This window comes from Solenopsis invicta, chromosome 4 (assembly GCF_016802725.1).
Source record: "Solenopsis invicta isolate M01_SB chromosome 4, UNIL_Sinv_3.0, whole genome shotgun sequence".
NCBI classification, from domain to species: Eukaryota; Metazoa; Arthropoda; class Insecta; order Hymenoptera; family Formicidae; genus Solenopsis; species Solenopsis invicta.
The window spans coordinates 22909566-22923103 of NC_052667.1; the positions used below are offsets into that span (position 1 = coordinate 22909566).

The window sequence follows — 13538 nt, forward strand, 5'->3', positions numbered from 1 at the left end:
AACGAGTTACTGTCACGCGCACGCGAAAGTAACGAGTACGCGGGATTTGTTGTGGCGGATGCTATGACGAAATTTGCATAATAGTGTTTCAAAATTTTAGAGAAATTAAGTTATTATACTGGCGAGGTCCAGTGTAATTCGTTAGATTAAAGGCACTAAAGACGCAGATAAGCATATTAAATAGTCATTTACGTAGTCGTTAAACGCATTATCAAACATATGAGCCAGAGTATAAGCAAATGAAAGAGATGAAATGAATAACGTAATATAAGCTAAGTGAATAAATTGTAAATAAATGTTTACCATTATGTGTATAAAATTCTTTGGATAAAAAAATTGTTTTATCTCGTTTTTTATCTTATTATATATGTATTAATTTATTATATATTGTATACATAATAAATTTTATATATGTATACATATGTATATATAAATGATATTAAAAAAAAAATATATATATATATAATTTATTAATAATTTAAAAAAATTAATTTAAAAATATATTTCAAAAAAAATACTCCTTAATTAAAATAAAAAAAAAATTGATTGTCCAAGTTATTATTTATGCTGTGGCAATTATATCACTGCGACTCTTTTAACTGAACCCGTACAAATAAATACACATACATAATTTATGCAGAGAAGTCTCTTTTTATTTTGAGTTCTTTTTCGAGATGTGTTATAAATTTAAATTAGAAATGAGTGAAAACCGATAGGCAATAATAATATTTATAATTTTCAGGATGAAAATTCGAGAAAGAGACAAGAGGGATTACGCATCGATCCGAACGGATATTCAAGGGATTCGATTGGGAGTTACGGTGATGAGTGGCCGAGTTAGACTTTCTGTAATTGGAACAATAAACCGGCAGTTAAATCGTCGCTAAACGTGCACTTTATTTTTACTGTCACCTCTTCAACGCAGGCCATGTACTAAAATCTTAACAGGAAAACATTTTAACGTGTATAAATAACAACAGATTACACAGATCAGGAAATAGTAGCGTAATGTAAAAATTGTTTGAATATTATAAGTGGTTTGAAAGCTTTTTCATGAAAAGAACTTTGTCAGTTATTTTAATTCGAGTATTCCCTCTATATTTTTTAACTTTAATTTTTATTTGCTTATTTACTCAAATTAAAAGGAGAATATTTTTTGTCAATTAAAATTAGTTGAAAAACTCTTGTCTCTACCAAATAAAGATTTTTAAATAAAAATATGAATATATTGTTTCTATATCCTATAGTATTTTGCTCAATAGCGGTATTATCTTAAAAAATATCTACATAAAACGACTTCTCTACACAAATTAAAAATTAAATCATCCTTATTTTATTTTATCTTTTTTGAGATCATTTTAATATTTAAGTTATCTAAGCGTAACACTGATTATGAAATGTGAAACATGTGTTAAGAAAACGTTTCAAAACAGCTCAAAATAATTTAGAGACGTTCATATAATTTAAGCTATCATAAATACTAAAATATAATCGACAAAATGGAGCGTTTCACAAGTTAATTAAAAATTTACCGGGCTTATAAATTTATTCGAACATTAATTAGTTTGACGCCACATTGACGAATTATTTATGCTTTATAGAATTTTCGTCAAGAAAGTTTGCAATTAATTATAGAGAAACTCATAACGTTTTTAAAATTACATTTCGCGAGTAATAGTACAGTGTGCTTTTAACTTGGCCATTTAGCGGAGTCTCGATTACGAGACTCTTTTTCACGAGCAGAAAATAACAGGCGAACGGGGTGAAGGCGAGATTAAACCGTGATTTTCCCGTGTTTTCACCCGTAATATCGAGAGCTGCGATTGAAGTTGTCGTGCAGTACATAGAGACGCGCACGCAAAAGTAACGTAAATTTTACTGTTGAAATTAAGTAGCGGGGATGGCATACCAAATCCCAGGCTTACCTTGCTTCCTCGCTGGTTCGTGGCAGCGAAAAGATGATCCGACAAAAGATGCGGCGACACGTGACAGAGATTATCGCGGTACCGGACATATGGAGCAATGGCACGAAACCAGCGGCCGGCAAGGATTTAAGTCCATCGCGATAATTCTTCGTCCATTTTAATTCCTCTTTTGTCCTCCATGCATATCTCGCTGAAGATAGGCTTATCCGCCAGCGGCGTGATGAGTCTTGTCGCTGCAATGTAAAGAGTGTAATGTAAAGAATCCGTCGTCCTTTTTCAGGCTAAAGGCGCTGTGTCTAAACAATTTTGAAATAATAAAGCTCACATATAAGTTCACTTTAATTTCAAGTGTGTAAAATGTGTAGTTACTTTTTACGCATTTGCATTTTTTATGCAGTTTTTTGTATCAAATTCATGCGTGTGATTTTTGTACTCTTTACACACTTAGACGTGTATCAATATTAAATTACACGTCTAAGCGTATAAAAAGTACAAAAATTACACCCATAAATTTAATGCATAAAAAATACAAATGCGTAAAAAGTAGCTACACTTCTATACATTTGGATTTGCAGTGTAATGTTGTTCAAATCTAAATAACAACTATCGTTCATCTTTCGATATTTTATATTATTTTCTTTTAAACAGGATGATGTACATTTATGGCAAGCCATTTTACTTTTTAATAGCATAAAAGAAATGTTCTCTAATATAAATGTTTGAAAAAAAGTTACCTCAAAAGAATTATGAGTTTAAATAAATAATTAAAATTCTGTCAGGACATAATAATAATTTCACGAATTAAAATTATGGATGCAACCGAGGGGAAATTCACAGCCGGCATTGGTGTACAAAATTTCGGCAGTGGACTGCCGAAAAATGTAAGCAGTGATCTATAATATTGACGGCATTGTCGTCAGTAGTTGGGGAGTGGTGAGCTCACTTCAGAGTCGGTTTTTCGATCATGGGGTTGAGCACAAAAATTTTTGAATACTTCGGGAAAGCTTTAGAATTCTTGTGCAGGCATTGGCGTATGATAATGGGCACGCGGTAGTGTTCATAATTGCATGGCATTGCCTTAATTTTAATATAGGATTGACGGCATTGTAGGCATTGACTAACAATAAGCATTGTCGGCAGTGTACAAAAATGTCGGCAGTGTTTTACAGCAATGCCAAAAATCGGCATTGGTGTACAAAATTTTGGGTTGTGAATTCCCCCTCGGATGCAACATAATAGAAATACGGAAATAATTTCACGAATTAAAATTATGGATGCAACATAATAGAAATACGGAATTATTTTTATGTTGATACATAATTTTAATTCATAGAATTTTTATTACATCGCGACATAATTTTAATTCGTCGAATTATTATGCTTTGATATAATAATAATTCTGAATTTTTATTATGTCTTGATATAATTTTAATTTGCCAAATTATTATTACGTCACATAATTTTAATTCATAGAATTATTTTATGTCGCAATTTTAATTCGTTCAATTAAATTATGTCACGACATAATAAAAATTTGGAATTATTTTTATAAATAAAAATTACGAATTCTTATTATATCCGGACGTAATAATAATTCTATGAATTACTATTATATCCGTGCATAATTTTAATTATTTATTTAAGCTCATAATTTTTTTGGATAATTATTTTTTAAAACATCTACTTTTTTTTTAAAGAATATTTCTTTTATTAAAAAGTATAACAGCTTGCCATAAAACTCAGAATAAATTTGTACACATAAAAACACATAAAAACATTATTTCTGTTATCCCTTATCGAAATTTGAATTGCACAGACAGTGAAAAATTAACTAAAAAAAAAAAAATAGTTTATTCGCAATTATATTTTCATGAAACTGTTTTGCCGAAATACGCCGGCAAACAGTGATTTAATGAGAATATTATGTAATCATCGTTTATGATTAACCCTTCGATATCATGCTTAAAATAGTGTCTCATTCTGGATATCACAAATTATTTCTTCAGCCGTTTAAAATGGTTAAAAAAAATCTCTAAAAATTCACGAACATACTTTCAGCTTTCTAGAACAAATGTTGAAACTTTGAAAAAATAATAAAATGTATATAATTTTATAACCCACCGAACTTGCGAGAAGCTTGTACAAACACAAATCGATACATGAAATACCCAAGATAATAGAGGGAAAAAGTTAGGTTAGATAATCTTATCTATTTTATCAATCTCATGTGGAACTACTCACGTTGTTCCTCTTGATCCCCGTTGCTGAAGATGCTGTCGTCCTGACGATACGCACTAGCACACACCGACACACGCACGTACACACACGCGACAATAAACGATACGATAATTATTTCTTTAACGACGCCCGGATTGGAAAAGTACGTATCTCGCCTCGCGCGCTTTGATCTTGACCCGAATCTAATCATCGCGGTCGGAACACGGGGAGCAACGTTCGTATCGAACGACTCGAGAGTCGACAAGCCGTGCATCACGCGTCGTTGTTCACAATTAAGTAGATATGTTCGAGAAGCGAGAGAGAAAGACGTGCGTCGTACTTACGGTACGCGCGGCGACGAGTCGACTGTGTCTATGGCGCGCGAACGTCTTTGCGGCGCGCGATGTGCCGGTGTTGTTTACGCGCGGCATAATCTTGTTGTCGTTCGGAGGACGGTCAGACGGCTGTACGCAGCGGCACGAGACGCTCGCCGTGTGTCGTCGCGTTAGTACCTTCGATCCTCGAGACGTCCCGCGTCCGTCGCGAGCGGAGCGAGGCGCGGACAGACACATCGCTGCGATTGAACTATGAAATTAGCCACGCTCCGACGTTGGCGTGCTCGACCAAGTTCAGACTACGCTCAGCTCGCCCGATCGTGGTATTGCGTCGCACGCCCGCACGCGTCTACTAAGTCGGACAACTCGTGCACGAATGTGGGTAAAATTTCACCGAGATTATTTCACTGAGAGACGTAGTCGTTTCTGATATACGCATTAAAGCGCGCGTTAGATCGCATTGCTCGAAAAATTTCTATCGTGTCAGCAAACGGCGAAGTGACGATCGCGTTCCCGCATACCGCACTCCACATACACTTACACGATCTTAATTCGCGTATTAATTTATCTACGTGTCGTAGGGGACAGTAATAATTGAAACGCGAGCGTGTGATGTTTGCTCAACAAACTCCGGAAAATGCGTAAGTGCGTGCCGCCGGGAGCAGGTTATGATGCGCAGTAAGGCACGGGAAGGGTGGGGTGAGGGGGGGAACGTCGCGAGGCAAGGAGCAGAAGGGCGAGGAGAGGGGGAACGTCGCACGGCCCGGGCGAAACGTCGTGAAGTTGCAGCGCGTCTCTCTCTCATTTCGTCGCCCGAGATTCGTCCATTACACAGCACGCACGTCTCGTCTCGTACGTACACCGGGCAGTCCGTGGTTTCGCTCAGGACGAAAGTAATGAATAGGTAGGAATGGTAACGACGATTATGCGTACTTCACTGAGAGATTCGATTTTCCTCGATTCCGATTCGCTAACGTGTGCATTGCGCGAGATTCATTCGGGCGGCATATCCGCGCGACTACTTGAGGAAGCGACGATCGTATTTGTCTTTAATCTTAGCTTATGCATTCAATTATCTACGTTGTCGTACGGGGATAGTAATCGCTGAACCGCGAGCGTGTAACGCTCGCTACGTAAACTCGAGAAAAAGCTTGAGAATGCAGTCGCGAGCGGGTTATAATTCAGTCGCTTGGCGAAGGGAGCGCGGGGAGAGGGACGGGGGGCAACCGCAGCGCGTCAGCATGAAGTTGCAGCGCGTCCCTCTGATTTCGTCACGTTCGAGATTCGGCCATTACTTAATACGTAATACGCACGTCGCGTCGCGAATGCCGAGCGGTCCGTGGCTTCGTTCAACACAATTTCAGTGCCGTTTCCTCGCCGCGGTATAATAAATCGCGCACGTCGCGTGGTAATGAATATCGCAGAGCCAAATGGAGCTCAATCGTGCCGGTCATTGCGCGGTTCGAGCGGTTAAGATAGGTATGTATGTAGGTATGAACGAGAGTAATGATTCGGTAGGAATTGTAATAATGATTGCGTGCTTCACTGAGATATTTGATAGCAATCGCTACAATGCGAGCGTGTAATGCTCGCTACATAAAATCAGGAAAATATGCATGAGAATGTCGGCGGGATCAGCAGGTTAGATATAGTCGGAGAGGTGGGAGGGGGAAGGGGAGGGAAGAAAGGGAGAGCGCGCGGGCGGCACATGAGATTGGCAATACTTTTTGATTTCGTCGTTCGCGTTGAGATCCGCCCGTTATGATAATTGATGCACGCGTGTCGCCAACGCTGAGAGCGGACCGTGGCTTTGTGCAATGTAGTTTCATTGTCATTTGCTCCCCGCGGTATAATAAAATGCGCGTATCGTGTGCAATTAATGTTAAGAGCGCTGTTGTCCTGTTGTGATTAGTGTACGCGCGATCGCGTTAACCGTGCCCTCGCGAGTGAATATTATGTAAGTGTCCATAAGGGGGAAGCAATGGAGGGACAGAGATTCGAGAGGAGGAGACCTGGGAGAAGAAAAGTGTGGTGTAACGACGGAGCAACCATGAGGTAAATAATTAATTTGTTACTGAAATTATGTTAGGATTAATCACTTATTAATTTCCACAATAGAATATTACTCGACGTTCTAAATGATATAATGTATGTATAAATTTGATTTGTTTCATTTTGAATATATACTTTTCAAGTATTTAATAAAATATTTGTACATTGTTGGTATTTTCACATATAAATATGTTATATAAAATATATTATAAAAATTTCTTCTGCGATTATTTAAATTGTGCAAAAAAGGTTTGATGTTTATTTACTATATTTTCTAAAAAAAATTTTATACAATATATAACATTTTTTTTTTCAAAAATTACGTTATTTTTTTATCAGTTTCAAGAGAAATAAAAAATTAAATGCGCACAGTAATGTTTTTCAAAAAATTAATTATTTTATTGTTTTAATTTGAATATTTTTATTTTTTATAGATTTATATACTTTGCTGCTCCACTTTGCGAGTGAATATTGTGTAAGTGCCCATGAGGGAGAAGCAATAGAAATACATAGATCGAGATAAAATTCTGAGAGGAGGAGGAGGCCTGGGAGAAGGCGTCGTGCAACGGCGGAGCAATCACGAGGTAAATAATTAATTATTATATATGTTACTGGAATTAAGTTAAGATTAAGTTAAGATTAATTGCTCAATATTCTCTGTAATATTATTTTTGATATTCTATATAACGCGTGTATAAGTTTTATTTCGTATCTTATTTCGAATACATACTATTGAAATATTTAATAAAATATTTATATGTTGTTGGTATTCTTTTATATATAGATTTATTATATAAAATATATTCTCATTAAAATTTTTTTCTACCATTATTTGGGATGTATAAAAAAATAGAGGTTTATTTATCAAGTTTCCTAAAAGAAATTTTACATCTAAAATTTATTTCTTTTAAAAATTATGCAATTCTTTTAATATGCTCAAAAAAATGATAAATAAAAAAATCAATGCGCGTTGCAATGCTTTTTGAAAAATTAATTATTCTTAGCATTGCTTTAATTTAAATACGTTTTATTTGTTACAGATTTACGTACTCCGCTGCTGCGCATCGTATTGGTGAGTGCTAAATAATTTTTTTGTAAAAATTACAAGCAATATTAGAAAAGAAAAGAAGAAGCAAACAATATTAGAAAAGAAAAGAAACAAGTCTTTCTTAGCGATTATTAGTATTAAATAATTTGATTTTACAATTATACTGAAACAATAAAAACATTTTCTATTGTATATACTTTTAAAATATTTAATAAAATATTTACATATTGTTGATATAAATATATGTAAAAATATAAAATATATTATAAAAATTTCTATTATTATAAATTTATATTATTGTGAACTCTCTCTCTCTCTCTCTCTCTCTCATTCTCTTTTTGCTTGATTTGAATTCATTATTTATTCTTATTATCATCATATCTAAAAAATAAAAGATTCAAGAGTTAAGAGTAATATTGTATGCAACAAACATTTTATAAACTATCTCAGAAGTTAAATAGTTACGTATTAATTGTATTGAAAAAATAATTGTTAATAATTATTTCTAATGTATTGTATTCAAAATATTTCTGGCAAACTGATTAAATTATAGATAATAATCGTTTATACCAAAACTTTTGATTCTTCATTTTTTTTCTTTATTGCACGATTACTGCACAAATTTCATTAAATTACGATCGATTAATCGATTAAAATGCTTTTTGGCAACGCTATTATGATAAATTAACAGATTATTAATTGTTTAGTAAAGTTATAATATATGTTAAAATATATTAACACAATGTTTTCTAAATTATATCGCCAAAAAGATTTATTATGCTTGACATAATTTTAATTTATTGAATTATATAATTTTATTTTGACATAAATGGTGACAATTTAATTTATTATTCTCAAAATATTGTTTTATACTATTAAAAAATAAAGTAGCCAGCCATAATGTGGCATATTATAATTTTAATTTGGTATAAAATAAGTCTATGTTTGTACCGAATTAAAATTAAATCACAACATAATTTTAATTTGATGAATTATTATCTTTCTAAATTAAAATTATGTCAAGACATAATAAAAATGCGGAATTATTATTAAATCGCGATGTAATAATTTCATAAATTAAAATTATCTATCAACATGAAAATATTTCCGTATTTTTATTATGTCGTGTCCATAATTTTAATTCGTGAAATTACTTATACTTGTTACTTATTTGAGAAAGAGAATACAAATATTATTTATGTTTAATTCGTAATGAAAAGGAAGTGATAGAAACAAAATACTCGTATAATAATTAAATTCGTTTTCTGATCTTTCTTAACATTTTGCATTGCAGAAATATAATATTTGTGTAGATACAAAATATAATGTATATCTTAATTGCGAATTGTCACACATCTGAACCATTAACCTATTTCTGACCCTACATGTTGCCGTTCAATGAACTTTCTTGTAACAATTGCGGAAAATCGGAAACTAAACGTATTGCCTCGGATATCGATAAAATAAGTATAGACCTTATATATCACGTTATATTTGCACGAGCCATTTATGTGCCAGTGACATTTCCGCGAAGATTCTTCGTCTGTTCTGAGTATATAACGAAATTCTTATCATTGATCGAACGAGAAGAAAAGCGATCGAGTGCAGATAAGGTCTCGATAGGACGTATTTTCTTTGCGTGCGTTTATTATGGTTTTTTCTTCTTTTCGGTTCATTACTTTCCTACCGTGTAATGAAAAATAATTATTTCTTAATGTGATACGTTAATGGCCACGTCTTTATTATGTCTATCGCGTACAACGAAAATTTCTTAGCGATTTGTATCGACTCAAATGGAGAACTGAGTCCAGATAGTACACTTTGCAAAAAGTGGTGAATTTTAAGAAAATTACTGAAAACTCTTAGCATATCTGCAACATTTGAAAGTATTTCGATCAAAGATAAAATAAATATATAAAAGTCTTATTTTGTTGAATATTATTATCACGAAAAATTCTCCATTACTGTTTCTTTTTTTTTTCTAAATAAACTTCTTGCAAAATGCGCAAGAAGCATTTAATATAAAGTATCAAATTCCAGTTACGTAATAAAGAACGAATGGCCATATACGTGAGTTGCAACTTGAAAGGAACGTCGGCGGCTTTATCCTCGTTGACGTAGCTCGAAAAACTGTCGGACAGCTTCTTTGTCTTCTTGCTCTCGTTCATTCTTCTCGGATGCACGCTACGATAGCGTAATGGCCGGCTTCCTGGTTCTCTAATGGCTGGACGTAATGCAGAGCAGGGGGTTCTCGCACCAGGTACAATATCCTATACGCGATAATCGAGCTGATTTAAGGCCGCGTGCTTCCGACCATGCAGGAAAACACTTCGATGTTAGGCACACCTGCCAGGTGCAGTCGGGGTATATAGTCCCCGGCCCGTAAGCGCTTGGCGTGTTCCTAGGTAATATTCGGCAAATTCATGTAATTTCTCGCTTCCCGCTTTGCACTGGAGTATTTTGCTTTTGATCCGCATCTGTCATCACCAACTTTCCTTCCAATTGATGATATTACGTATCTACCCACAATCCTTCTTTCGTTACTTTAATTCCGATAATTCTCGTAGCAATTGACATTTGCTATCGAATCAAATAATGCTGTGTAGTAGCTTTTAATATTAATAATAATTTTCAAATTACTATTGGGGAGAGGAAGTTGACATTATTGCCATAAGTGCTTGTTAACACCATTATTATTAAATTGTTTATCAATTATATATTGATTATTAATTTAATACTATGTTGTAGACTTGGAACTGTGTTTCAAGCCCAAAAGTTTATTCCGCGCGTAATTTGATAAATTTGAAAATGTATATAAAAATCATACAAGAAATGCCAATGGCAAGACCTATCTCTGATCAAACAAGGTTCATCTCTAATTAATTGGCTTTACACATTATCGTACGTTCTTTTATTCTCGTTTATCATTGCATTCTTCAAATAGTTTTTCACATTCAGCTATTACTAGATGTGTTATTCACATACCTATGTTCTCTATACAAATGTATCAAAATTGTATTTTAATTGTCGCTGTCATCATCATCATCCATGTCGTCGAACTATGTAATTAATTTTTAATTAATTATCGGTGAAATATTCCAGTCTAATTTCCGTTGTGTTATTGTTTTGCAACTATTGCTCGGTGTAAAAAAATTTTTTTCCGCAACTGTTAACGCTTGCAGCGCGCATTATATGTATTATATTTGAAATTTTACGCTTTAATATTCCTTTTACTTGAAACTAAGCGGCATTGAAAACTCGAAGGATAATGCTCAATTGCAGTTAGATGCGCAAACTGCTGTGTAATCGAATTCTGCTCGTACCTCATCAATAAAGCAGCTCGCCATGAACCGCGTAGCGCGCGATATCCGTTTAACACGAATATAAACTGAGATAAAGTACGTTACGGGAGCCATCGCGCTCGCAATACCGGAGATAGAGTACGTAATGTGATCCGCGCAGAATTTTCGGGCTCGCCGTTTTATTGCCAAATTTGACCTCTCTCTGGCTCACTCTCCGCCGCCCTCCCCTGCGTAGAACGTGACTGCGAAACGGTTGAAGGTGCGAAGGTGGGTCCTGGTGTAGATTTAATTCTCTCATAATCCGATTTGCGGCAGAAACGGAAGAGCGCGCCGCCGGGGTCTTTAAGAAAATGTTCAAATCTGCAGTAAGCCCACGGTATCTTCACCACGAATTATGAAACTGGTTGTCGGTAAATGGCCCGAGTTAATTATAGAGCTAAGTACCGCGTTAATGCGGAATTTCGCTATGATTTTCTATTTGCTCGTGAACGCGAAAATATGCACAAAAATGTGCAGAGCTATGATCAAAGAAAGTCCAAAGACGGAAGAAAGTTGCATCTCCTGCATTCTCGCTTTTGAGAAACCATTGATGAATTCTAATTAGAAATTTTTTTTAAAGATAAAGATATGTATAAGAAAATATGGATATTTAATTTTTTCAACATTCTCTTAAATATATAGGATATATTCTTTTACGTTAACGTTCCATCCATTTTTAACTAACAATTAGAGATAAATAAAATTTCGTAAGAATCCTGAATTAATAGGAATTCCGAAGAGAAATAAGAAGTATAAGAATATAAATACTCTTAATAATTTATGATTATTTTGAGTTCTTTATCCGATAAATTATTTTTTTGCATTTAAATACGTGACACGATTCAAAAAAAGAATCGCGCTGTTCAATTTACCTGTTGCGGATTATTTGCGGATAATGCAGTGGGACTCGATTGATTTCGCTAATGCGCGATGCAATTTACAGGCGCATTGTACTAAATTGAATAAACGTCATTACGGAATAGCGCTGCTCATTACGAGATATAATGAGATTTGACGAGACAGTGTAGATTTATCGGGCTAATTCTCTCTATCCGCCTACGAGCCGTCACTGATTTCGATTTCGTGCGTTTATTTCGAGCCGTGTCAGCAGAAATTTCCATCTTCTCACGGGTAATCACCTACGGGCCAGCCAAGTGAATGGAAATTTCTATACATATTTCATCCCGTCTTTTATAACCCTTCGAGCTATTTGCCTTTCAGCGACAGGATATCGATCTATGCGACTGCGAATTTCTTGTCGCTTCCACCGGAAGGACCACGATCGTTTTAAGCTTCAGCTCCGAACGGAATATTCGATAAAAATCCATCATTTGCAGAATAATAATAATCGAAGCGACTATTAAATTTACTTGAGCTTAACTTACTTCTTTATTTGCTCATGCAATTTTATATTAATCGTTAATTGTGCTAAAGTCAGAAACCGATGTAAGATATTTAAAAAGAGAATAAAAGATACTATATATATATTATTTCGTATATTAATGTCTTGAAATATAATTTCTAGTAACAGTTGAGAATTTATCATGTACCTCTATTTTTCTTTTAATTTCTTTGAAATTTACAAACCAGATTGAAAGTTAAGTTTTCAATCAAACCGCAGTTCATTTTCAAAAGAAAAACCGATAACTCATTTTCCTTGGAACAGTACATTGCGATAAATTACGAATTAAGATGAAAAGTTAATTAATTCACGTAAACCTAAAATCGCGAATAATTACAGCAAAACAAAATAACAAATTTCTTGCAAAGTAGAATAAATTTTGAACAGCTTACAGCTTATTACACAGCAGATAATTATGTATTAATCAATTGCGCGGTTCGTCAAACCGTATCTATTTATAATTGCATCGCACTTATTAATTTATCGTTACGATTTATACGAATTTACATTTTACGCCACCGCCAACGTAATTTGCGTTGAGACTGTTCTGTTGCAGTCATCTCATTACGAAACGTGTATTAATATACGTTATCGATAATAAACATTACTGCCGGAACTGTCCGCGAGTGCGTTTTTCATACGGCGGAAATCATGCGACGCAAAAAAAGGACCTAAGACATAACGTGAACAGATTGAAGGGTGATTTTTCAAAAGTTTTACCGCTTTTTCTGTTTCCCTCGTATGAATTGACCACAGCAAGAAATAACATTGCCATAGTCACTGACCGCATTGATATTGCCTTCGCGGCGGCAACGGGACCGGGAGGCGGGAGATGCGCGACAAAAAGAGAAACTGCATCGGCACGTTCACCATATGCTCCACGGTACGTCGTAACGCCGGCGCCTTTATATCTCACTTCGTGATGCTGCCGTTATTACGTATCGCCACGTATATGAGATAGAGCCGCGCGCGCGGCATACAAGCTAGCACCTCCATATGATAACAACCATAGCGAGCGAGCGAGCGAACGATCGATAATCCATCCCGCTCTAGATGCGAGATAACGAAAATCGTTCTGGCGCGATTCCATTGAATTTTTATCATATGTCGCCGATACAGGCACACGTTTTCCCGTTCTCCTCTCTTCTACGCTCGCTCTATCGAAAATTTGTGGCAAATGCGTCCCACCACTCTCGCTGTAATGAGTTAAAAGTTAAA

General features: G+C 34.9%; 1 protein-coding gene and 1 long non-coding RNA gene across 2 annotated transcripts in view; one reads left to right on the forward strand and one right to left on the reverse strand.

The window, feature by feature from the left end:
* Positions 1-1301: 1301 nt before the first annotated feature.
* Positions 1302-4446, reverse strand: LOC113004106. The gene is made up of 2 exons (XM_026136370.2): positions 4167-4446; positions 1302-2158 (listed from the first exon to the last, which is right to left on the reverse strand). The coding sequence occupies exons 1-2, from the start codon at positions 4414-4416 to the stop codon at positions 2052-2054; spliced, it is 357 nt and encodes a 118-aa protein (XP_025992155.1). The 5' UTR covers positions 4417-4446; the 3' UTR covers positions 1302-2051.
* Positions 4447-5426: 980 nt separating this feature from the next.
* Positions 5427-13538, forward strand: part of LOC113004111 — a 147078-nt gene continuing 138966 nt past the window's right edge. The window contains exons 1-3 of the long non-coding RNA XR_003268863.2: positions 5427-6532; positions 6964-7113; positions 7570-7601. This is a non-coding gene — a long non-coding RNA (uncharacterized LOC113004111). The remainder of the gene's footprint in view (positions 6533-6963; positions 7114-7569; positions 7602-13538) is intronic.